We start from the raw sequence: 25,860 nt of genomic DNA on the forward strand, positions 1-25,860 counted from the left end.
GTAAATGTTGAGTTCGAAAACTTGTTATATATTTTCGCTAAAATATTAATAAAATCTCATCCTGTAATCAAGAAACATGAATAAATAAATAATATAACCACCAAACGTACGAATATGCAAATATAAAACAAAAACCAAAAACTAATATCGGAAACAAAATCTGTTAAAAATTAAATAACATATGAAGAACAATACTTACTTTGTCTTGTTCAATACTCTTTTCAGGTGCCTGTATTTACAAGGGACAGATATATCAGCAAGGTCAGACCTGGCAAGATGGCTGTGACTACAACTGCGAATGTATCGATGCAACAAAGGGTATCTACCGTTGCAGTGATAGGTATTATATTTTTGCTGCTATAATTATTTGAATCCCTTTAATGTATTAAAATGAGCACATAAAAGTATAAAAGTATTAAAAAACAAAACAATTACTTTTACCTCAAAGATGTCCACGATATGGAACACTGCCCACTGAATGTCATTTAGTACCAGACGCAAACGACCAGTGTTGTCAGAAACCAGAGTGCAATCCAACTGGTCCTGCCTCTTGCCGTGACGTCAAAGCTGACTGCGCATCTTACGGAAGTTACGCATGTCATGAACCCTACGCTGGCTGGGCAAAGGATAACTGCGCTAAATTCTGTGGATTCTGTGGAAATGGCACCGCAAGTAATTTCTTATTCACTAACCACTACTAAATTTCAGACTTGATTATGATATGAATGTTACTTATTTTTTCCACTTACCCATAGGGATTATAATTAATTAACTGGACATACAAATGCAATAACTTTTAATACATTTTTAATACTTAATAAAAATTATAATACGTCCATAGTTTCTGTAGAAGACACAATACATGGTATGAAAAATAATTTTAACTAAAACTATAATATAAAGATAATAAGAGAATTTTTCTTCACAGCAACTCAGACAACATCTTCCCCAGGAGTATGCGCTGACAAAATTCCAAACTGTAAAGACTTTGGCACCCAATCCTGTACTGGACAGTTTACTGGATGGGCCAAATATAACTGTCCCAAGACATGTGGATACTGTGGTGAGTCAAATTAAAACAAAGATTATTTCAAGTTTTCACAATATGTATATATTTAGCTTAATTTTTCTGAGAAGGAATTCTTTATGTTTGCTCCTGTCTTTGTTTTCCAATGAAAATTAATCAAACTGTCAAATTAACTCTTTATATGAATATGGAAATGATTTAAAACGGGTTTGCTGATTTCAAAATTTTCAAGGACAATCGCACATAAAGTGCTTTTAAAGACATTTAATTCTTTCTTTAGGGGAAAACACCTTCCAAATTAAAAGCCATCAGTTTTATTTTAATTATTTTAATAACTGAACTATATTGTGGATTGATAAAAATATTTTGGTTTGTGATTCACCTTGCTCAATCGATTGTATAAGCAATAACTATTCCTCATTTACATTACTTGTTTCTGATTATAGGTGCCACAGGAACTGGTACTAGTGGTGGAACAGTGACAGGTTAGTGCTTTGTCATTAAAATATCTTTTTTATGAGGCTTGACGCTGCTGAAGAGCATATTGCAAAGAATTTTTGTATGCAGCTTTTCACATTTTTGTTAATGTTCTGCATTGTGTATATCTTCATCAACATCACTAATTTCTGGTGGCAGTCATTGTTCTTTATATTACTATCGTTAAATTTAAATGGATATATTTGCCAATGAAGTTTTTACTTAATAATTTTTTCTTTGAATATAATTTCGATACTTTTAGGTAGATATTTAAAAGCTATAGAATGACAGAAATAATTTTGAAACACGATTAAAGAAGTATTTAATGAAGTCCTTACTCTCCTTATTAAACTAAAAACGATTTATGGAACTGTCTATTTTGGCAAAACGCCTTGCAAAATGATATTGACCAGAAATCATATGTTGTATTTTTTGCATCTCGTGTTTTTTCTTTCAACAGTCATTCATATAATCAAAAAGTAATTCATATTCATATTTTAACAATGACTTGAATTGTAATATTTAACGTGAAGAATTTGTATCTCAAACAGGCGTAAATCATGATCATGCCATTGCTTAATGCTGTGCATGTTTGTTTCGCTGTTGCTTTTTTATATACCAACAGGAGGTCCATGGTCTGACAAGGATAAACATATTTGTTTCAATTTAGTACTTGCCTATTTTCCTTGCAGGCTTTTGTCTGAGCTTTGCTTGTTGTTTTAATGCTGTTTGCTTTTTCATTTTATATATCGGCAGGAGTTCCAGTGGCACCCTCCATGATAACTGGTGAGGCTTAGTTAGGAACAAACATTTCTTTTAATCATTCTTTAGTATTTTTGCCAATACAATTTACTAACAATATGAATGATATTCCTCTCTTACAAAGAAAAGATTTCGAACAATGAAATATTATCAAAAACACATTAAGAGAGCTTTGCGGAGAAAATTTTGTTAATTTAGTTTATTCTGTAATTTTAAAAGAAAATTTTTGTTTTAAAAATTATTTATTCTACTGCTTGTAATAGTAATTTGTTCTGTTAGTTTGCTATGGATTTGCAAAGAGCAGTTTTGGCTTCTTTGTGTGTTTACCATAGCCTTTTTCTTCAAATCCAATGGGAATTTTACGACCAAACTTGGCTTAAACCGTCTATCATTCAAGGAAATGATATAGGTTTAGAAAGACAGCTAAACTTTTCCAAAATATTATCTCTAGGACACCTGTAAAACTTTTCTCAAGAAAGCAGGGTTCTTAGTTATAAAACACGCAAATAGCCTTATGATACATATAAGACTACGAAGGGACTAATAAAAAAGCTGAGAATATACCTATACTTTACCGTAAATTAAATTATGGAAATCGTAGATTTGCCCTTTTTTTGTTCTATCAAACATAAAAATATATCAAGAAGAAAATTTTGACCTGATTTTGAAGAGCAAAATTTTTTGAAGATATTTGAATTTAAAGTGGATAGCACTTGTAACATTCCTTACACTTTTAGTTTTTGGAAGAAAAAATCACCACATTTTGTTCTTGTCTGATATATTTGCTTTTTACATTCTTGTACGTTAAGTTCCAAATACTCATTAACGGGAATAAAATTGAAAAAAGGTATTGAGAATATAGACTTGTTCCCAGTTGAAGTGTCAATAGTTTTGATTTCATTTTATTGTTTTTGTCCATTGATTCAATTAAAGGTGTTCTTTGAACTGATTGTAATAAATGATTTTTACATGATTTAGGAACTGGAGGAACCGGAACTTCTGGGACAGGAACTTCTGGAACAGGAACAGGTAAATATTTTGTCAGGATTTTGTTTTGTTTCTTTGTTTTTTGATTATTTTTTCGTTGTTATCATCAAAATATATTCCATATTTTGGTCGTTGGATATTCAAAGTTCGGGGGGTTTTTTATTTTTCATTCCGGTCTCACTTTCAAATGCAGAAAATAAGAATTGACAAAAAAGAATATTCTCTATTTACGAAGGGGTATTATATCTTAAACGTGAAAATAAATGGAAAAAACATTTGGGAAAACACATAAAACTTGAGGAAAAAGAGGTTTTTTTAGCATTTCCCCTTACCTTATACGTAAAAGGCTTTTATTTTCGTATTATCTGTACATGTATTGACATTTATTTACAGGGGCTTGTCAGGATACTCTACCTAATTGTGTTGAATTTACCAAGAGTTCTTGTGTAGAACCTTACATCTCTTGGGCCGTGAAGAACTGCCCCGCCTACTGTGGATTCTGTGGTAATTAAGATCACATATATCAAAGGAGATGCGACTAAATTTCTTATTTTAGACTACATGCATACTCTGTTTGTATCAATAGAGATATGTAGTTTTATTCTCGTAATGAAAGTAATTCATTGGAGTCATAGTTTTCTAAGCGAAAACTCTTATCTTAGGACCAAATGGTACCATAATTGTTACCGGAAATACTGGTGGTATGACTGGAACAGGAACCGGAACTGGCGGTACTGGAACCGGAACCCAAGGTGGAATGACAGGAATAGGAATGGTGACGTCTGTTCCAGGCAGTTCTTTCACAGGAACTGGTATGAATAAAATATTCCTCACAAAAATATTACTAAAATTATATGGAATAAAATGTAGCTAGGTTACTCACAGGAAAGGGAACGGGTTTGATAATGGAAGTTGTAACAAGTAGGATTTATCCCTTTTGAGAACGGACTGTTGGAGTACAATTCTTGTACTTCAAAAACAGTTCTCTGTGGCGTGAATCTCTACCGTAGGCTGTATTCTGCAATATATCTTCTATGATAACAGTTATCAAAGAAAAGATTTTAGTGGAAAATTGTATTATATACATGGATTTCACAGCAAATGTGAAGTCATCATTGCAAATGTCAATTATGCATTTCTTGTTGCAGTTTTAAATGACCAATACAATGTAGAATATTTCACATATGAGCAAATTTCTGTTTATCCGAGAATATCTAATAATGATTGCCCTTCTTTTAGGTGGCGGATGCTTGTACAAAGGACAACTGTACACACAAGGAGAACAATGGAATGATGGATGTGACTATAACTGCACTTGTTCAGATGCATCCCGTGGATATTATGTGTGTAGGGCACTGTAAGTATTAGATAGGCTAGGAGAAAGGGAAAGAAACAAAGAAATAAACCTTCTTAATTGTTATACAGAAATTACAATCCAATTTTTTTTTAATCTAAAATAGATGTCCTCAGTATACTAACCTCCCACAAGGTTGTGTCATTGTTAAACCAAGTGGACAGTGTTGTGGTCAGCCTCAATGTACTGGGAGCACTGGAACTGGTACCATGACAGGAACCGGTGGAACCGGTACGATGACAGGAACCGGAACTGGTACCATGACAGGAACCGGAAATGGTACCATGACAGGAACTGGAGGAACCGGTACCATGACAGGTATGTGCATCTCATATACTATCAAGTAGATAAAGAGGCAACTGTTCTTTCTTTCATCCAAACGGCAACAACTGTTAGCACAAAAGAAGTTCTTGTATACAAGATGACAATTATATGTAGACTGGTTACGAAATTTAATATTGAAAACTGGTTGTTCTATTGTTAATTATATATATATATATATATATATATATATATATATATATATATATATATATATATATATATATATATATATATAATATAATCTATATATGAGATCTGGATAAGTGTATATTGGACATTCTTATACATTTTTTAGCAAATAATTACAAAATTGGTATCTATCGATAACAAATTCGTATACTTGAATTTCATAGAATGAAATGCAATTGAAGATTCTACTAAGTGTATCTTACAATAATTTAAATGTAATAAGTTAGAATAGACGTCACATATTATTTTGTTCAAAATATAAGTTACTTAAATTTGATACCAATAACATGAACTCAATTTGCTATAATATATACAATTATTTCAAACTGGATAATTTTTCAAAAGGTCAAACCCAGGGATGTTTCTACAATGGACAATTGTATCAACAAGGGCAAACATTCGACGATGGATGTAAATACACATGCACATGCGCAGATGCTTCTAGAGGTTATTACACATGTAAAAACAAGTGAGTTTTCTTTTAAAGTAATTATCATACTCTGCGTTACATGTGTTATCATATTTTTTAAAACATATTCATTTATGCGTTACATTATTATTTGACAAATACAAGAACATCGTCAAAATTAGTTTTTAAATACTTACAGATGCGTTGATTGGCAGCTACCACCTGTCTGCTCACTGAACCCACCTGGTCCAGGTAAATGCTGCCAGACTCCAAACTGCCCCGCAGGCTTCGTCATCAATTATCCTCCAGGCTACACGGAACAGTAATTGTTAGTAAAGCAGTTAAAAATACTGTTTATATTTGTATCAAATGTTTATATGAAGAGTACATTAAAACTGTTACAGGTTAAGCCTCCTATTTTTTTTTATATGTTGATTTTTTTTACCAAGACTTTGTGAATGAAAACGATTAAATAAATCTGTTTCGTTCCTCTAAGAAACATTTTTAAATATTCTGTCCTTTTGTGATGGAGTTCCAAGTTCGGAGCCTGAATATTTTGTAAGGGAACTTGGATGGTGTTTTACATTGTCAAGATATGGTCTATGACCTCATGCATTGTCTAACGAAACCTGAGGAATTGAGAGAACATTATATGTGATGTTTTCTGATCAAATAGACATGCTTCATATTCAAGATAGTGAATACACATGTAACTGATTTTTTCGCGGGTTGAATTAAGTGCAGGACGTGGAGACTGGTCATTTGGGTTTAGTCCCGTTAATAAAATGAAGTGTCAGAAAAGGTGGATGGCACGAAAAAGATCTCTCATTGCTCAAAGATCCTAAGTGCTGAGTACAAGTCTAAAATTAAAACCCTTCAACGGTATATGGTGAATCTATATGAGTAAACATTATCGAACTGGATGGAAAACAGCAGGCTGCATCAAACAAACAATATAGGCGAAACAATTCCCGAAGTGAAAAAAATATATATTCACGTTTTTTTTACTTTAGATTTTAGGCCCGCTTGTAGCCTGGTCATTCTAAACTAATACAATGTGAATTCTAGCTAATTTCTTTTTATCCTTCAGTTCATGTTATGATTTGAACATCAAAGGAAGAAGTTAGAACATTAAATTGACAGCATTTTTACTTCGATATTTCCAAGAAAAAAGTTTATAAGAAATAATTTGTAATCATTTAAAGTGTGGGTGGTCAATATTGTGAGTTTCGTAAATTAAAGGGAGTGTTGGGTCTGATAATTCGCAAGTATTTATCGTTATGAATCAAATACCTCTCAGCTGAATACATGTATACGATGTCGTTGAAAAAAGAAAGATAAAATAAAAATCGCACCCCCAGGAAATATAATCATACCTAAGTAATTCATCATTTCTCGGTGTAATATAAGAGGGGAATAAATACATAGCTAAAAGTGATTATGAAAAATGTATATTCTTGCCCTCTACTATATTTCAAGCTGAAGTCTATAATTATCCTGCAATACCTTCAGATATTCCCAAACTGTTGCTTCCAATTTCCTTTATTTCAAACAGACATTACTATGCTTAGATATTGAACGTCTTTAAAAACATCTCAAACAAAATAGTCTTCAGTTTAAAATGCCCTATATGTACAAGGAGCCCCGATCTTTTGATTGGCGAGATATTGGAAGAAATCTGAACGGCAGGACTCGAGCAGAAAGAAAAGAATTACTAGTAAGTGTTCTGGAATTATATTACATGTAAGGAATCGTATTATTGAAAGCTAAATGGCAAAATACGAACCATCTACCAGTATTCTTCCGTTTTTATAAAATCGAAGAATATCAAAAAATTAAAAAGACTATATGAACAATTTGTTATGGTTCCAGTATGCAAAGCTTGAAACAATATTGTCTTTGTTTGTAAGGTACTTTATTATAAGGGTTTAAAGGATTTTAGAAGAACTAGGTTTTAATTCAATATCTTGAAATTCTACTTATACCCAGTGTTCACTTTCTAAAGAGGAATTCATTAAAATGTTATTTCAGTCTTTATGTTATTAACATTCTAGGAAACGTACGAATGTGAGTTTTATCTTCCATACTTATACTGGATGCTTTTATTTCATAAAATTCCAACTTATGATACATTGTCGGATCCATCTCTACCAAGCCCTTATATTTACTCCTCACAATATATGCACTGTTATAAAGGACAAACTTCAGCCATAATTATGTGCTACAGCATATTCTAAAAGTGGTGTAAATTAATTATAAATTTTTAAAAAAAACTCAAAGAACATATTTGTTCAAAGTCAGTAACATAAAAAGGTGTAACATGTCCACACATTAAACAATTTCATACGGATAATTCAAAGGTATTGGTCGTCCCCGTAACTGTGGTTTAAGCGTTTGCTTTAGGGTCCTAAGTATAAGGAATTGATCCTTACGTTCCACTGAGATGAGACTGTATTAACTAACCTGGCCCCATGACCATAAACTTAGAATAGACTTAAATCAAAATTTGATTCTGAATAACTTCAGTTTTATTCAACATATGTTCTTAAAATTTTGCAGTTATGTATAATATATACAAATTCCAACAAATGATGTAAATTTAGTTTCATTATCAATATTTTGAAAAAGTTATATTGATTTGAAATTTTGACTTAAGTATATTCTCAGTTTATGGTTATGGGACCAGAGTCCTTAGTTACTGTACTGCTCAGGACTGAGGCAGTACTATGGCTGCAATGTCAAAATTTCTAGCCCTCCACCAGCAAGTGATGGCGTTTCAATATGACTGGAAAACTTTCTTGAGCTAGGGACGTTTCACAAACAAAAATTACGGTTTGCCATAATATATACTGTAAATCACTTTATTCGCGAGAACTTTATTTTCGCGTACTTACGCGACACAGTGAGCTCACGAAAATTTCATGCTCGCGTATAGGCCTAAAAGAATTCCTTAAGATTATATAGAGAAATAACAATTCGTGAAAATTATGTGTCGCTAATAAAGCGTCAATGATTATCTCGCGAAAATAAGGTGTCGCGAAAAATTAGTGATCTACAGTAGACAACCGTTTCTTTAACAAAATGGAATTCAACTCACAAGTCTCCTGAAGTTGATAATTAAAAAAGGCTGGAGTTCCTCGCCCATGTCATCCTTGAAACCAAGTGAAAGCCTTGTACATGACAGAAAGAAAACACTTGCTAAAAACCCGATCAGGGCACTATGTAAAATAAAAAGTTAAAAACTGGCACACTTAGTTGGTGTTTGTGGGCAGCTGGCACCTCGTATATGAGTCCAGCTGTGACCGGAAGGACTTTAATGTTGGTGCTGAGGCAACTACAGATGGTAAGTTGTTCCAGTCTAGGATTGTCCTCGGAAAGAAGGAATATCGATCTGCATCAATCCGGGTTGTGGTAGACGGTACGTGTAGCTGCCTCTAGTCCTTCTGTTGCTCGATGTCAGGTACATATCTGCAGGAATAGTCATCAAGGCATGCTCGATCTTGTAGAGCAGGATAAGTCTTATCTTCATTCTTCTTGTTTGTAATGGTTCCCAGTGTACATCTTGAAGCATCTGGGTAACACTGCCAGGTTGGTAATCGTGGTAGTTTTTGGTGGCGAAACGTGCTGCTCTTCTTTGCACTTTCTCAAGGTGTTGGACTTGCTTGGAGCTCCAGGGATCCCATGCCGCACAGGCATATTCTAGAATTGGACTAACTAGTCCCTGGTATGCTGCAGTGTGCTTTATTTTATGATGAAGCCCAGTGTCTTGTTGGCTTTGGATGTGATGTTATTTATGTAGTTGTCCCATCGTAGATCTTTACTGATGGTGATCTCAAAGGTATTTGCTAGAATCAACCACATCTAGGAGGTGCCCATGTATAGAGTAAGTAGCGGTGATGGGTTTATGCTTGTTGGTAATTTGTATTATTACACATTTTTCTGGGTGGAATGCCATCTGCCAGTCCTCTTCCCATCTGGTCAGAGAATCAAGATCCTTCTTTAAGGTAACTGCATCATCCTTATTTGTAATGGGTCTGCACAGGAGACAATCATCTGCAAAACGGCGAGTATCTGACAGCGTCCTTTCGTCGTACGTCGTTAATGTAGAGGAGGAACAGTAAATGTCCTAGGACTGTCCTTGCGGCACTCCTGACACTACTGGTGCAGTTGAGGAAGTATGGCCCTGTAGAAGTACTTGCTGTGTCCTATCTGTTAGGAAGTCTCTAATCCATTGGAGAGTGGTGCCTCGTACCCCGTAGTAATTTAGCTTATGAGCTAGCCGCTGGTGGGGGACCTTATCGAAGGCTTTAGAAAAGTCAAGCAGGATAATGTCTACTTGACCTTTTTCTCCTAGATTCTGGGCTAGACTGTTTATGGTGGACACCAACTTGTTTGTCAATAATTATTTAATCCATGTTGACTGTCTGAGAGGATGGAATTCTCATCTAGACGGTCCATGACTTGGCTATGTATAATGTGTTCGTGTGGTTTACAAGGGATAGATGTTAATGATACAGGTCGATAGTTCGAAGCTAGATGTTTGTCCCCTTTCTTGAAAATTGGAACAATACTTGCCCGTCGCCAGTCGTCTGGAATCTTTTCTGTGTCTACAGAAGATTGGAAAATGGATGTTAATATTGGTGCAAATTGATCAGCGTGGTCATGTAGTAGCTTAGCTGGTATCTCGTCAGGGCCAGTAGCTTTGTTGACTTTGATATTTTTCAGGAGGGTGTAGACTCCATTTTTTGACACTTTTATACGATGCATGTCCGGGTAGGGGCTGGGACCCTTGTCTGGCATGCTACTGGTGTTCTCATTGGTATACACAGAGTGGAATTGGTTGTTGAGTATCTCTGCCTTGGATTCCTTGTCACTGTATAACAAACCATCAGCCTTTTTAAGAGGTGCAGTACCTTGTGAGTCCTGTCTTTTATCCTTGAGATAAGACCAGAATCTTTTCGGATTGCTGTGGAGGTCGCTGCAGAAGATCTCGTCAATGTAGCTGTCATGAGCCCTTCTAAATTCCCTCTCATATTGCCTTTAAAAAAGTCCAGTCCTCTGGGTTTTGGGTGGATCTGGCCTTATGGTAAGCCTTATGTTGGTACATGCTTCTGTATCATGTCTGTAACATGGTTTTTAAACTGGGTCCATGAAACATTGATGTCATTATTTATCACTGATTCGGTTGCCAGGTTCTTCAAGCTTTCCTGGATTGCTTGTGTGTCTCTCTTCCATAGGAAAATTTTCCTTGTGTTTGGCTAAGGTAGGCGTAATAAGTGTGTCCATCATAACAAAATAATTTTGCAAATGCTGGCAGAGGTTTGAAAATTTACCAGGGAAAAGTGGGAGACAAAGAAGAGGTCAAGTGTTTTGTCATCTCTTGTTGGAAAATCCACAATCTGATCCAAGGCTAGGTCATCTTGCATATTGCAGTTACTCTTGTTAGGACCGATCGACCAGTAATTTGTCGAGATGGCCACTTTATATCCGGATGATTGAAGTCTCCTCCAAGTATAAAGTAAGAAATCTTGTGTTTATTCCGAATTTCAGTGATATCGTTGATTAGAGATCATGTATAATCATCATCAACCCTGTTAGGTGGCCTGGCCTTTAACTCGACATTAAGATATACAGACAACGTTTTATAAATATTGCATTCATATATGTAACCTCAATATATCCAAGTGTACTCGAAATAAAAAAAAACAGCGCAGTGTCTGCTACATCTGTTTCATATTTGAATATTTTACTGACAAAAGATGATAAGTTTACTACAGACTACATTGTAAACGTGTTTTTAAAAAAACTACATGGCTTACGTTTTTTTTCTGTCGTCAAATTTCCCTTACTGTGCAGTAATACTCCTCTATCACCTGCATGTGGCGTTTATGTCTCTTAACTTAGTGGGTACTCAAGAGGATTGAATTCTCTGAATACTTTGAAATTTCAAAACAAGACAGGCTACTGACAGACACGAGGATTTGAAAAACCTCGTTTTAAGTCATAATTTCGCAAATTCTATAGCCGTTATAATAATGACCTTGTGAGAATATACATCCCATCAATATGTCGTATTTTGACAGACATATTTCATACCAATTTTTAGATTTTCTTTTTGTACTAAATTTGACTAGGTAATATGCTGACTACCTGATCAAATATAAAGCTGAATGCGGATGTGAAAGGTCGACGGGGGATGCTTCCTCTATATAGGCATCTGATCTTACCTCTGAAGTTTTGAAGAATCGTGCTTTCTGCTCTGTCTAAAGATTTGCATTGTTACGGTCATTCTTCGATCTCATCACCTATATCATGTATATCATCACCTTCAAAATTGAGATTTCATCCCTAGAAGGATTCCTCTGGAAGTAGTGTGCTTTATGTAATGAGGTTTATTCAAAGTTGGCTTTTATATATAAACCATAAAATGTCTTTCTTTGTTTGATGATGTGGAAATTAACGTTGCAGCTATTGTAGATAAAATTACATGACCCGCTTATTTTAAATGCAGGTTATGCATTTATCTGCTAAAAGGTGCAACGTTAATTCCCAAACTAACAACCAAAGAATGCATTTAAATGCTTAAAAGATATACAAATTTATGTACCATCGTTTGATTTTAACTTAACGGGAACATGAAGAATCTTGAAACAGATTAGAGCTTATACTCAATTCATTACACAAGTATACGTATAACTGATAATGAGATAACACGGGAATGTTGTATAAGAGCATATATATCGCCCACACTGATGTTAATGAAAGATTTTGTCATGAACACATTTGTCAAGGCAAATGTCCCAAAAGATGAAATGGGTGAAGATAGGAAACAGTGTTTGTTTTTTTTATTTCAAATATCTACAAACAATTAAACAAATCTCCAGTTTTAAGTACTGAGTGTTCAATATTTTACATTTATTGACTGAGTTCGAGGGCATAATGGGTTTTGTCGGACCCAAGAACCAAACTGTCTGCCTGAAGCCGTTAGGCCGAAGGCAAACAGTTTGGTTCGAGGGTCGACAAAAGGCAGTCAATAAATGTCTTTCGATTTTTTTATGTTCGCTCACCAATACATTAGAAATGTTGAACTTTTTACGTATAGATTTGCATAGGAACAAATTTTTATAGGTATAACAACAGCAACTATTTCTTTACAATAGAATAGCACTTACATCAGTCCATCTCGACCACATTTAGGTTTTTAAAAGATGTGGTAGTATTCTGAAATTATCATTGTTATTATATTGTCAAGGTATTGGTTCATTGTTAAATTTACTACAATCCTTGAATCTTCCTTATATTGTGGGTTCTCCATGAACTTAATTCTTTATCCTGTATTTGTTGCCCACGAACATATTGACCTTAAAATAATTCCATTGAACATGTAGTTCATTTTGCATGTCACTCAGATGACTTGATGTTGGAATAAAGTTCATACCGTTTACATCTTTTATATTCGATCTTGTTTATGTGTTGTGAAATTAAAATTATACATATCATTACTTTCATTATAATGTTTCCTTACAGAGGTTTTATTTTAAAAATCAATCGTCATTTCCAATGATTTCTAAAATACATGTAGCAGTGTTATGTTTTAAAAAAAATACCATGTACACAATTAAATTGTATATCCAATACGTCTCAATGTGTATATGTAAAACTACACCAATCAGCAAAATGTCAAGAGACAGAACCAAACAAATACTATTTAAAGAAAATAAACCCAAACAAAAAAAAAATCAGAGTAAAATTGATAAAACTAGAATGTATGCCTTATGATGTCCTGCCTGAACTGACGATAAGGCCACCTTTCGCTTCAGTTCACATTAAAAAACGATTTTCAATGAAAATGACGATAGGTGGCAAAATGTTTTAATAATTTTGCTTTGAAATTTTGATTAACCTCTAAGCAATTAAAAAAAAAATATTTTTCAAGAAATAAAAATCTTGAAAGATCATGCATATAATGTTCTTTACAGCTAAATTTTCCATGGATTTTCCATTTGTCCGATAAAATACATTTTGAAAGAACGATATATGAAGGTTTTTTTTTTTGTATATTTGGACTTTTGAAAATTGATTACTTTTTTTCTTCAGATTTCATTAAATATATATTCAAAAGACTGGATTTTCCTTTATTTTGTCCGAGTCATGACTTAATTAATTATTATTTAATAAGGCTTTGCATTCTAAAAAAAAAAAACATTTGGAATGTTATTAATAATTTTGCATTAAATATGAACATTTAACAGAGGATTCTTTTTTTAGTTACTCCTCAATGAGTAAAAACATGGCACTAATTGAATAACTTCCATCCAATATGTTTTAGACCGTTCTGGTGCCGAATCACGTGATTTGCTCACAAAAGTTAAAAGAACCCACTTTGTATATTGTTTTATTGGACATTTGAGTTTGGTTACTGTTCTTTATCTTCCTATTTTATTAAATATATATTTTCAAATATTGATTACTGGTTATGTTTCACAACTTTACACATTATTTCTGTGGTATAGTTTTGAAGTCACTTCATCTTAATTAATTATTGTTTAATAAGGCTTTGCATTTTTTAAAAAAAAAAACATTTGGAATGTTTTTATTAATTTTACATTAATTATAGAATTTTTAATTATAGTAATTCTTTTTTTTTTTAATTTTGAATTACTTTTCCCGACAATTAGTAAAAAAAAAAAAACCTTTATGCGCATGCAAAATTTATAACTTCTTGTCAATGGTTTTGTGTACTGGTAATACATTTCCAGATTATTGCTACCATGAACTACTACTTATCACGAGACAAATTGGTGGTTCAAGAATTATGTGCTTTCATCAAACAGTTTAAATATATACGCATTCTGACTTTGGACAACTACTTTATTGACTTAATATATGTACATAATAAACATTTTTAAATTAAATTGTTTATTATAAGCTGTATGCAAGTATATTAAATGAAATATATGGTGATACGAACAGTATTTCAGCTCAAAAGTCAAATAAACAATACAAATAGGAGCAGAGAATACACTTAACAATTATTATGAAAAACTATAATCAGACTTAATGATAATTATATTTATTGAAAAGGTCAAGTTATTGACCACTGAACTTACGAAATGATTACTTGAAACGGAACTGCTGATTGTTTCAGCAAACTGTGTTAATAACTTACCTCTTCTTAGAAATTTTTCATACTTAGAGCATGCTGAGATATGTAAACTCCCAATTCAGGTGATGAGGTATAATGTTGCATAAGTAAAGGAAGTTGACGTTTGAAAAGTTAAAGTCATCATGCACGTTTGTCATCAATTATTTATTAAAACTATGATGTTAGATTACCATTAACGTCTTTTTCAATTAAAATATCTAAATCTAACACAGATGTGTCAGACTCTGTGGTATTTTTTTTTCAACTTACTGGGATATATCGTATCGACATAAGAATGAAAATAACAATTGTTAATTGACAATACGGCGTCGATATATGTTAAGGTCGAGTTGAAGGCCACAGCAAGTGTTTTTTTTCTTTTCACGTACGATTTGATGTTTTATATAGTGTTGAAAAATCGTAAGATTTAATGCTGATGATTTTGGCAAAATTTTGCGATTTCAATTTTTTTTCAAAAGTTTCTTGGAATTTTTAAGTATCCAACTCTGATTTACACCACTTCTCAAATATATGGTTGCACAGTATTCCTCAAGTTTCTCACTACTGTTAATATTTTAATGAGGAGTAAAGAGGCTTGGTAGAACAATTACTCGATTCAGCTATTTATCTTTGTTTGCAAGAATTTTTATGAAGTTTAGGAATCCAACAGAGATATGGTCAATCAAAACTTGCATGGTTTTGACGAATTTCCTCTCTTGAAAAGGAGCTATAGATATAAGTTGGATTATCACTAGTTGGTTTTCATTTTGCCCCTCAATCACTTAATGCTAGATTTTAACGTACATCTGATACATTCAATCCATTTTGATAACGTATCAAGGTGTTCTTTTTCATGTTTTGCCCATCGTCTGGCGTTGTCTTCTACAGAGCCCATTATATTTTTAAATGATGGCGCCAATTAAAAGATCAGGGTTCCCTAAATTTTGACCCTTTTAAAATTACAATGATTTAAGGTCCTCATTATTAACTATGTTTATGTCAGCAGTAATAAAGTGTCTAGCAAGACTATAGTTGTAGGGTGAAGAAGAACATAAATAGGAAAGCGAATCATGTATAAATAGGAAAGCGAATTATGTTTTAGATTTTCGATATCTAGGCTCTGTAGTTTTCTTGATGTTCAAAAATTTGGAAGCAAAAGTTTATGTAAATGAATATGTTTGTGAAATACATGGTGTAGTCTTAACAGAGTTCAGTCTTGCATTTCACATTGATCTACGCCATGCATTTGCAACAAATATTCCCAAACTGTTGCAGTCATACTTTTTTCAACTATAATCAAACATTAACATAACAAAATCTTCCTATGCGTTTTTTTTCTTTTAACTACAGTCTGTCTCACACGTCCTGGCTGAGATTGCATGGCTACCTTTCAGCAATTTTTTTTTTTTAAAGTCATAAATACAGGGAGTCCCAATCTCTCAGTTGGTGTAAGAATTTCATTTCTATTGAATAATTCGAAAATCATCCTACACTTTGGATAAAATAACGGTATGAAGAAGACCTGAATACACCTGTACTTTGTCAGAATGGAATAAGTGTTTTAGAAATATATCAAAGACAGTTAGAATTAGATTACATGAATATATACAAACCATCTATCCTTTGTTTTCATTAAATTGGAATTGATAAAAGAATTATAGACAGACGATATGAATACATGTACTATGTTAAAGCAAACAAGGCTTGTAATAATATCAAAATTTGATAGGCTCATTATTGTAACTGTATTTATTTAAGAAATAGGTTCTAATTCTACATCTAGAAATTCATTTTACATGATGCACTCCAATTACCATTCCAGTCAAAGGTTTGTCCGACCTACCGACATACAATGAATTCCTAAATTTTATAAGAATCCTTACAAAGATACATTGCCGGGCCTAGCATGTGCAGTTGTGTTTGTTCTACCAAAGCCCTCTCAAAAATATGAATTGCAGAAAGGGGAAACTTCAGATGTTCTCTATAACAGCATATTCTAGAAGTGGTACTATTCAAATGTGCAATCTTAAAAACTCCAATTTAAAAACTTTTAGATTTTTTTTTTTAAAAATACCGAACGAGGGTTTTATTTATTTTTATTTATTTGTTTACGTTTTACTCTAGACAATGGGGCTAAAACAATCGTCTTTTTCTTAAACATCAATGTGCCAATAAAGGAATTGACCCGGTTACTATAAGTAATATTCTCAATTACAAAAGGGCCCAGTCTTGTATTCCACCATATTTCAAGTTAAAGACTACACCTTGTATTTCCTACAAATATACATATGCATCGGCCATTGCTTCCAAACTTTTTAATTACAAAAAAAAAAACTTTACATGGCCTGGATATCGAGTATCTTAAACATAATCCTCCATCGTGTTCATGTTCTTCTTTACCCTATACTATTAACTATAGTCCTGCTGAACAGGTTATTACACTGACGTAAATATAGTTGATAATGAGGACCTTATATCACTTATTTTAAAAGGTCCTAAATATAGGGAGCGATTGCGCCAGGAGCTGGGCCAGGTATGAAAAAGACGTTAATTGACACTTTGTCGGAATGGATTAAATCTATCAGATCTGTGTTAAAATCGCATATTAAATGACGGAAGGGGGGGATATGAAAACCATCTACAATTCTGTATTCAATAATTCAGAAGTGAAAAAAGAATTAGATAGATTACATGATCAGTATACGTACTGGTTTCTGCTGACAAAGCAGGTAGCAACAATGTCTTTCTTTGTAAGGCTCATTATATAAATTGTATTTTAGAAGACCTTAATTAGTTTTAATTCTACAAGTGGTAATCCTACGTACTTTACTCATAGTTCCCTTTCTAAGGAAGAAATTCTTCAAAATCATGTCAGTTTTGAATATTTTTAGTATCCCAAAGAACTACCATATATATATATATATATATATATATATATATATATATATATATATATATATATATATATATATATATATATATATTCGAATATTCATTCGATGAGGTGATATTCGAATATAAATGCATGATTCGAATATTCGTTTTTTTAAGTGTACAAGCATTTAAAAGAGAGAAAAACCTGGCAAGTTTTATTAGAAATTGAATCAAGTTTAACAAAATTAAAAGACAGTCCTCTTCGATTACCTTTTATTTGTGAAGAGTGTATCTATTAAAGTAATTTATTTATTTGATCATTAATGAGTGGTAAAATAGTGCCCAGTACTTACAGTCAGCTTGTATTGTTGTAAGGACACAGTTTTACAAGACAAGACAAGACTTTATTCTCATAAACTGTACAAGACAGTATAGAGAGGATATTACATAAAATATTTACAATTAATTAAGCATGCGTGAGACAAAGAAAAAATGAAAAAAATGACAATGTCACAGACCAAGAGAGCCGACTCTCTCCATTATAGTTCCAATAAATTTACATAACTTAATTAATTTTTCCCTGCTGTTCAAATTAAATAGTTGGTCAAACTTAAAAACATTAGGGTTTATATAATAATACTTGGGCAATAGATTTAATCTAGAATTCTTAATGTATAGGTCAGTGCATTTAAATAAATAATGAAATTCATCTCCTATTTCCTATATCTCCTACATTATTATATATATATATATATATATATATATATATATATATATATATATATATATATATATATATATATATATATATATATATATATGATTCAGAATCCTTACAAACAAAGATACCTAGCGGGTTCCAGTAAATGTTCAACCAAGCCTCTTTCTTTACTCCTCACTCAGATTTTAACAGTAGTGAAGGTGTAACTTGAAGAGTACTGTGCAACAATATATTCAAGAAGTGGTGTAAATCAGATGTTGATACTTTAAAATTCCAAGGAACTTTTGGACATTATGAAATCACCGAAGATTTTACCAAAATCAACAGCTTGAAAACTTACGACTTTTCAAATTTATATACAACCATTCCCGACGATGAATTAAAGTCCAGGCTTTTTGATATCACTGACCGCTGCTATTTCAATAAAAATGGAACTCGAAAATTTACTTACCTTGTCATTGGTCATTTGCAAAATTATTTTGTTAAAAAGCATTCTGATTATACACACAGGTACTCTGAAGTCGACATCAAAAAGATGTTTGAGTTTCTGATTGACAATATCTATGTGGTTTTTGGAGACCAGGTCTTCCAACAATCGATTGGAATTCTTATGGACCTCTCTGGGGTTTTTGATATTGCTCATTCAATGATTGTTCTCAACACAAAATAATTTCACTAATCAAACGCTACACTTTAATTTAAAAAATGATATTCAAAATAAAAAATACTTCAATGAGGACAACATAATCACAAGGAATCCTTCTTGGTCATGACACAGCCACCGAATTCGATGCGTGCTTACATATGTATGTTAATTTGTTCATTAAGATACTAGGTACTGAAACTCTAAAGGGAAGTTTCAATTTATTGTTGCTATCATTGCCCGTCTATACGTCCGTCTGTCTAGCTATCATCTTCTTAAAACTCCTCTTACGATTTGAAAGCAATAAAAATTAAATGCGACAAGAGACTGTGCTGATGATCGTAGAAACACATCCGAATCAATGCAGCCTTGTAACTTCGCCTTCTTGTACTGCGCCTCTAGAATTAAAACTATGATAAGAACAATACCAACATCACCGCTCCCTGTACACCCCCACCATTTTTAACACCATCCAAAATACATGCGTTTAATCAACTTAAATAAGCCCTATTCTGCGACTGTAATTGTAAAAATTCAATATACTCGATACACAGTACTGCAAGATAAGGCCTACATTAGGTTTAAGGTCAACGCAGATCCAATCCTACGACGCGATGCGCCATCTGACGGGGCCGACTATAAAAGTTCCATATCCAAGGACACCTCAACTTTTCGTTTCGACTTGCCTTAAGGATGTACCGGTCCCTCGGTGTTCTTCTGGCATTTTTCGTAGTGCTGCATGCAGCCAAAGGTAAATGTTTACAGGCCATTCCCTTTTTTGCCTTAGGTGACCTTTTAATTAAAACAGATTTTATTAAATAATAAATACTTATTTCTATCAATTTGAATTTGAATTGAAATTTTATTTCAATTTTTTAATTCATCAGACATAATTATTTCAATTTTTTTTTATTTTCTTTATCTGTATTTTTTATTAACCTGCATATAACCATGAACTTCTTACATATTTGCTAATACATCTTGAATACATCTCAAATATATCGATGTACATCCATTAATTCTCATAACTTTTCATTCTTAAACCATTATATTAACCATACCAGCTTTAAATAAGATTAATTTTAACTATAAATATGTATTTATTTTAAGTATGGTATTATCTCAGATTTCATTAGCATTCTTTTGATTTGGTCTGTGGTCTAATCCGTGTTTGTATTATATAACGTCTGGACATATCTCAGACTACATAAACTTATCTTTGACCTTATTCTGATGGCCACATCATGATTATTTTGTCAACCATAAGTCAGCTATACTTTTATAATTTTTTTAAACTTGTTTCATAACCATCAAAGTTTTTGACTATGAATATGAAAAACAGTTCTTTTCTTCATCTTAAAGTATGTTTCTCTCGATCACCCGTTTGGCTTCTAATTTAGTACATTGCATTTAGTATACTGGACATGCACATTAAAATAAATGAAATTATTCTGAAGTATTTACTATTTGAATATGTTCTATGCAAAAATGTTGAGAATATAGGTAAAAATTACAAATATAAAACAAATGCCATTGTTTAGAGGTAAAGTTGTTATGAAAAAGCAGGCTTTGTTTTGTATGCAAGGTTGTTATGTAAATCACTTTTTAAAAGCAGGCTTTGAAAATTAAATTTGTATAAAAGCGATTATGCAGAGGTATAACCACAATTCGTGAAAATTATGTCTCGCTTACAAAGAGTCAATGACAATCTCGCGAAAATAAGGTGTCGTGAATATTTAGTGATCTACAGTACCAAAAGGACTATCCATTCATTCAGGACGACAAGCCAATTTCATCATTATATTTGGAATTGAACGGTGTCACGTGAGGTCTTAAATTAATGAATATTTATGAAATCTTTGTTTACCAACATTCAAATCTCAAGGTTTAAATTTCTTTCTTTTTACGAATCTAAACCATATTTTCCTACTTTTAACATATAACAAAAATAGCAAAAGTACAGATTATATCATGTTGGTCTTCCTAAAAGAATAAACCTTTGAATTCATACATCTTAGTCATTTATGTATTCATATTCTTCTAGACAGCAAATCCATATGTATTTGATTTATAATTATACAACATTATCAAAGCACATGCTGAACTCACACAGTGACTTTGATAATGAGGCGACCAATGACACCCATGCATAATAGATAAAAAAAATCATGTGGCGACTGTGAAACCAGGATTGGCCTAGTTCATTAAGTTTACAGGCTAAGATCTAGTCTCAAATTGTTTCTTTTTTAATTTTGTTTACTTTTGTGAACCCCCAATCCCCATCCCACCCCACCCACCCCACAAACACTCGTATTGATAATTTTTTTCTTATTTTTTTCAGTACGGAAGCAACTAGCTTCCCAACGTAAGTAATCTTAATTTTCATAATAAGGGATAAATTGTTCAGTACCTTTCTGAATATAAAATTACATTCATGTCTTTAAAATGTTGATGAAAATATACAGCTTTGTGCTTTTGAAACAAATGATGGCAACAAAATATAAGCTTTGCAAGACAAGAGGGTTAGGAAATCGTTAAAGCAATGGCAATTGCAAATCATTGTGCAACTTTGACGCTTTTTCATTAAAGTTTTATAACCAAGCTTTGGTGCCTCATTGCAAAATAGTTATATAGAGTTCCCTGTAAAGGACATTAAAATGGCGTTAAACTATCTACAATGGACGCTATGTAATGCTTCTTGCACTTATGCTTACTGCACATAAAATTTGCTTCTGAACATCGAACCAATCGGGTTTTTTACCATGTGACATCACTTCAAGTTTTAATTTAAACGTTAAGACTTGCTGTTCTGCGAAATTAAGCTTACATAGCTTACAAATGCTTTAACTCCCTTAAATTTTTTTTACCGTATCAATGCTTCACTTAAATTCTGCAAGGAAAATCCTTCTTACCCAACAAAATGTAATGGACTGCTTAAAGCGTCAAAACATAGGGGGGAAATTGTGCTTCTTTTTCAACGGCTCTATGGCTTCAAGTGCTTTGCTGGGCAAGGACCATGTTATGGGTATCACTGGAGAGACTAAAAACTGAATCATCGCATATTGCAGAATGTATCCCGGAGGACGTCACTTTTCTGGTTGATTCGTCATCATATGTAGGAGCTGATTACTTCAGAACACAATTAGACTTTATCAAATCAACCATAAATAACTATTACATAGCTCCTCAGTGCACACGTGTAAGCTTAGTCACCTTCAGTGATGGCGCCTACAACTCCTTCTACCTCAACCAGTACTCGAACAAGGCAGCGTTATTCAACGCAATTGACAATATCCAGTACAGACCGGGTTCGGCTAGACAAACAACCGAAGGTCTTAAGTACATGATGGCAAATAGTTTCTCTACTTTACATGGTGGGCGAAACAACGTGCCGCATATTGGAGTACTTGTTTCCAACGGATTACCGGACAACACACAAGCATTTCAGCAAACTGCCAACCAGGCAAAACAGGATGGAATTAAATTGTACACAGTAGGAATTGGCTCTGGTGGACACTTACAACAATTCGCAACAGCAGCAAGCTCCCCCTACGGTCGTTATTCTTTAGTGGCAGATAGCTACTCGTCTATTAATGATCTTTCATACCCACTTGCGTACCGAACAATGAGTGGTATGTGATTGCCACATAAAATATTTATTGAGTTACCAATATTCTCTGCAGTTTTATTAACACCATTAAATTTTATAAAACACATATTCTCAAAATTTCAGAGGCCCCAGCTGTGTCGTCTCAGAAACAAACATGTCTACAACGAGCTGATCTAGTTTTCCTCGTCGATGGTAGTGGAAGTATTGGACCAAACAATTTCGACAAACTAAAATCCTTCCTAAAAGGTATCACAAGTCAACTTGATATTGGTGCCGACAAAGTCCATGTTGGTGTCGAGCAGTTCAGCAACTATCCGTCAATTGAGTTTCCACTCAATATGCACACAACAAGCGCTGGACTCAGTACTGCAATCGACAACATCAACTACATGAGCGGTGGTACCAACACTGGAAGCGCCATCGATTACATGTCTCAGCAGATGTTCTCCACGACAAGCGGAGCGCGTTCAAACGTTCCTAGAATCGCTGTTGTCATTACTGATGGTAAATCCTCCAGCTCCGCGGCTACTGCAACAGCTGCCGATCAAGCCCGACTCAATCACATTTCCATGATTGCCGTTGGTGTCGGCAATGGTGTTGACATCAGCGAACTTCATAGCATCGCCGACGATCCCGACAGTGCCAACACATTTACAGTTAACAGCTACGATCAACTCAACTCCATTGCTACCCAAATCATCCAGAAGGCTTGTCAAGGTTATATTTTTAACATTTAACAAACTAAATTACTAAACAATTGTGTTCGTCTTCTAGGCTGCATCGAATATTCGGAAAATCTGCATATTAAACCTGTGTCTTCTTTCAATTGCAGTGAGAACAACAGCTCCCCCAGCCACCAACACAAACTCTGGTTAGTTTCATCTCTCTGTTTCTTCACATCTATTTATAAACAAGGTTACTGCATTGTATTTTCCTATCCCTGTTGTTACATGTATAATTTGTATCCTATAGGAGCCACTCTTCCACCCGATCCTTGCCAAGACTCTCGCGCTGACTGTAAACGTTACGGACAGAAAGTTTGCATAGACTACGCTCCTTGGGCTCATGACAACTGCCAGAGATATTGTGGATTCTGTACAGGTACGTTTCTATTGCAATTGCTTCTCAAAAATATCCCTGATAGGGAGGCAACATATATATTCCTTATTTTTTTCACATTTAATTTCTGAAATATTTGTATTTCTATGCAGTTGAATTTTTTTACGATGCTCCAGAAACATTTCCTCTGCATATAAGATTTGTAACTTTTCACTTCTATTACAACAAAAATGACAAAATGGACCCGTGTCTTTGTTTACAGCTCTTTACACAACTGCCCCACCCCCCTGTGTTGACAACCTCTCCAACTGTCCTAACTATGGAGATTCCGTTTGTAACAACCCTCTGTACCAAGGATGGGCAAAGGATAACTGCCGAAAATTCTGTGGCTTCTGTGGCCCTAGCGTCAGTGCTGTAGGGTTTTGTGAGTGTATACTTCATACTATATTCGAATCAAGTTCTAATTCAAAACGACTTCGCTTTTGCATGTTTCTTTAAATATAATTCATACGTAACACTTGACAGATGGACAATGTAACTACAAGGGAAAATCTTACAATCCTGGCGAGAAGTGGACAGATGGATGCGACTATGAATGTATCTGTGAAGATGGCGCCAGTGGCCGATACAAGTGTTACAACAGGTACTTTAATTAGCCTCTGCTATAGGGTACATATACAATTTTACAAAGGAGTTTTGTTATTATCTATGGTTAATAGCCTTTGCAGATCGACATACAAAGCGGATTTCAACACCATCCTCCTGATCGCGTAACTTGAAGTTCTTTCAATGACGGGGATAATTTCGGTTTTATATTGCTATATTCCACACAACATAAACGTTTTTCTATGCAACATTCAGAACAAAAACAAACAAACACACAAACAATGTGTCGAAACTTCTAAAAGCAGCAAATAAACTTTTTAACTTCGGAAACCTTGCTTACAGGTGCCCCCTGTACTACAACATGCCCGCGGAGTGTACCCTCGTCCGTGACCCCCAGGAATGTTGCCAGAAACCCGTCTGTAACTTCAACCAGAACTTACAGACCTTTGAGCAGACTAACCCTGCCCAGACAGCAACTGGAGTCGGTATGTCTCTTACAGATTTTCACTGCAAACCGCATGTTTACCAATTTTATAATTTATATCTTTTCAATGGTTGGCCAAATGTGGAAGTAATTCCTGCAGAAAGCAGACAACTCTAGCTTATCTCAGGAGTTTGTTTCAGGAGGTAAAATCTGTTGATATTTTTGTTTTGTTTTTCAAGGTGTGTGCGTGTACAAAGGAAAACAGTATTTCGAAAGTCAGTCATGGACTGACGGATGTGACTACCAGTGTACTTGCACCAATGGAAATACAGGACTCTACAAATGTCAATCTCGGTTCGTAAAGGCATTCTTTGCAGATTCGACATAAAATAAACTAAATAGCAAAATTGCCCGAAACTGAAAAATATGTATGATTTTCTCAGAATATATACTTCAGATGAAATTTATGCGAAGTTATCAGGTGATATCATTTAGCACATGTTTCCCTTAATTACCTGATGAAATTATGTGTAATTACCTAGTTCCAGGAGTTTCATGCAATCCACGCCTTTTAAAATTCAGTTGTAACAAGAAAGACAAAATCTTCCATAAGAAACTAAATCCCAAATAATTTTTGTCTCTATAGTTGTCCCCGATATCAGTCCCTTCCACCATATTGCCATATGGTAAAGAAAGCCGGAGAGTGCTGTGCTCAACCAGTGTGTGAATTCAACACTCAGACTGGATCATTCACAGGAACTGGTTCCATCAGCGGTGTCGGAGTTGGTGTGTAGCCACGTGATTTTTTTTTTAATTTTGGCGGGAATTTAACATGATTATATCAACATTTTATCAAAAAGTTGTCGTGCAGCAATTTTTGGCATGTTTCAAGGACTATTCTTTAAGGAAAATGCTAAAACAGATAAAAATCACGGGTCGAGTTTCTCAATTACAGGTAATATTACGTCACTAGAAAACCCGGAAAAAGCGGAGTCGCACTAACCAATTTTAAAATTATGTCGTAGACGCGGGAAATTTGTCAAGAATGTAAACATTTGCACGTTAGGACTTTTTGATGAAGCAGAACTTGAGAAGCGATATTGTTTGAAGTTTTGAGTGAAATCATAGCAAGAAAATTTGTGTTGATATATATGTTGATCATTTTATCAATGAATTAATATCGTTTCATTAAGATTTAGTCGGAGAGGTTTTGTTATTTCACTTTTCAGAGACATGATAAAAATGGTTT

At 33.8% G+C, this 25,860-nt stretch overlaps 2 protein-coding genes across 2 annotated transcripts in view; both read left to right on the forward strand.

Moving 5' to 3' along the window:
• LOC134266741 (uncharacterized) overlaps positions 1–5,948 on the forward strand; it is a 57,037-nt gene extending 51,089 nt beyond the window's left edge. The window contains exons 44-54 of the mRNA XM_062748964.1: positions 226–340; positions 449–672; positions 929–1,063; positions 1,474–1,512; positions 3,245–3,295; positions 3,647–3,757; positions 3,916–4,065; positions 4,493–4,610; positions 4,714–4,925; positions 5,466–5,589; positions 5,729–5,948. Of these exons, the coding sequence (XP_062604948.1) occupies positions 226–340; positions 449–672; positions 929–1,063; positions 1,474–1,512; positions 3,245–3,295; positions 3,647–3,757; positions 3,916–4,065; positions 4,493–4,610; positions 4,714–4,925; positions 5,466–5,589; positions 5,729–5,855 (1,406 nt within the window). The 3' untranslated portion in view covers positions 5,856–5,948. The remainder of the gene's footprint in view (positions 1–225; positions 341–448; positions 673–928; positions 1,064–1,473; positions 1,513–3,244; positions 3,296–3,646; positions 3,758–3,915; positions 4,066–4,492; positions 4,611–4,713; positions 4,926–5,465; positions 5,590–5,728) is intronic.
• Positions 5,949–19,582: 13,634 nt separating this feature from the next.
• Positions 19,583–25,860, forward strand: part of LOC134266740 (uncharacterized) — a 38,587-nt gene continuing 32,309 nt past the window's right edge. Inside the window, exons 1-11 of the mRNA XM_062748963.1 lie at positions 19,583–19,663; positions 21,254–21,277; positions 21,981–22,544; positions 22,646–23,239; positions 23,355–23,393; positions 23,495–23,623; positions 23,844–24,005; positions 24,107–24,224; positions 24,530–24,672; positions 24,851–24,965; positions 25,258–25,397. Of these exons, the coding sequence (XP_062604947.1) occupies positions 19,606–19,663; positions 21,254–21,277; positions 21,981–22,544; positions 22,646–23,239; positions 23,355–23,393; positions 23,495–23,623; positions 23,844–24,005; positions 24,107–24,224; positions 24,530–24,672; positions 24,851–24,965; positions 25,258–25,397 (2,086 nt within the window). The 5' untranslated portion in view covers positions 19,583–19,605. The remainder of the gene's footprint in view (positions 19,664–21,253; positions 21,278–21,980; positions 22,545–22,645; positions 23,240–23,354; positions 23,394–23,494; positions 23,624–23,843; positions 24,006–24,106; positions 24,225–24,529; positions 24,673–24,850; positions 24,966–25,257; positions 25,398–25,860) is intronic.

This window comes from Saccostrea cucullata, unplaced genomic scaffold (genome assembly GCF_032062105.1).
Source record: "Saccostrea cucullata isolate Sc308-1 unplaced genomic scaffold, CSIRO_AGI_Scuc_v1 ctg271, whole genome shotgun sequence".
In the NCBI taxonomy this organism is placed as follows: domain Eukaryota; kingdom Metazoa; phylum Mollusca; class Bivalvia; order Ostreida; family Ostreidae; genus Saccostrea; species Saccostrea cuccullata.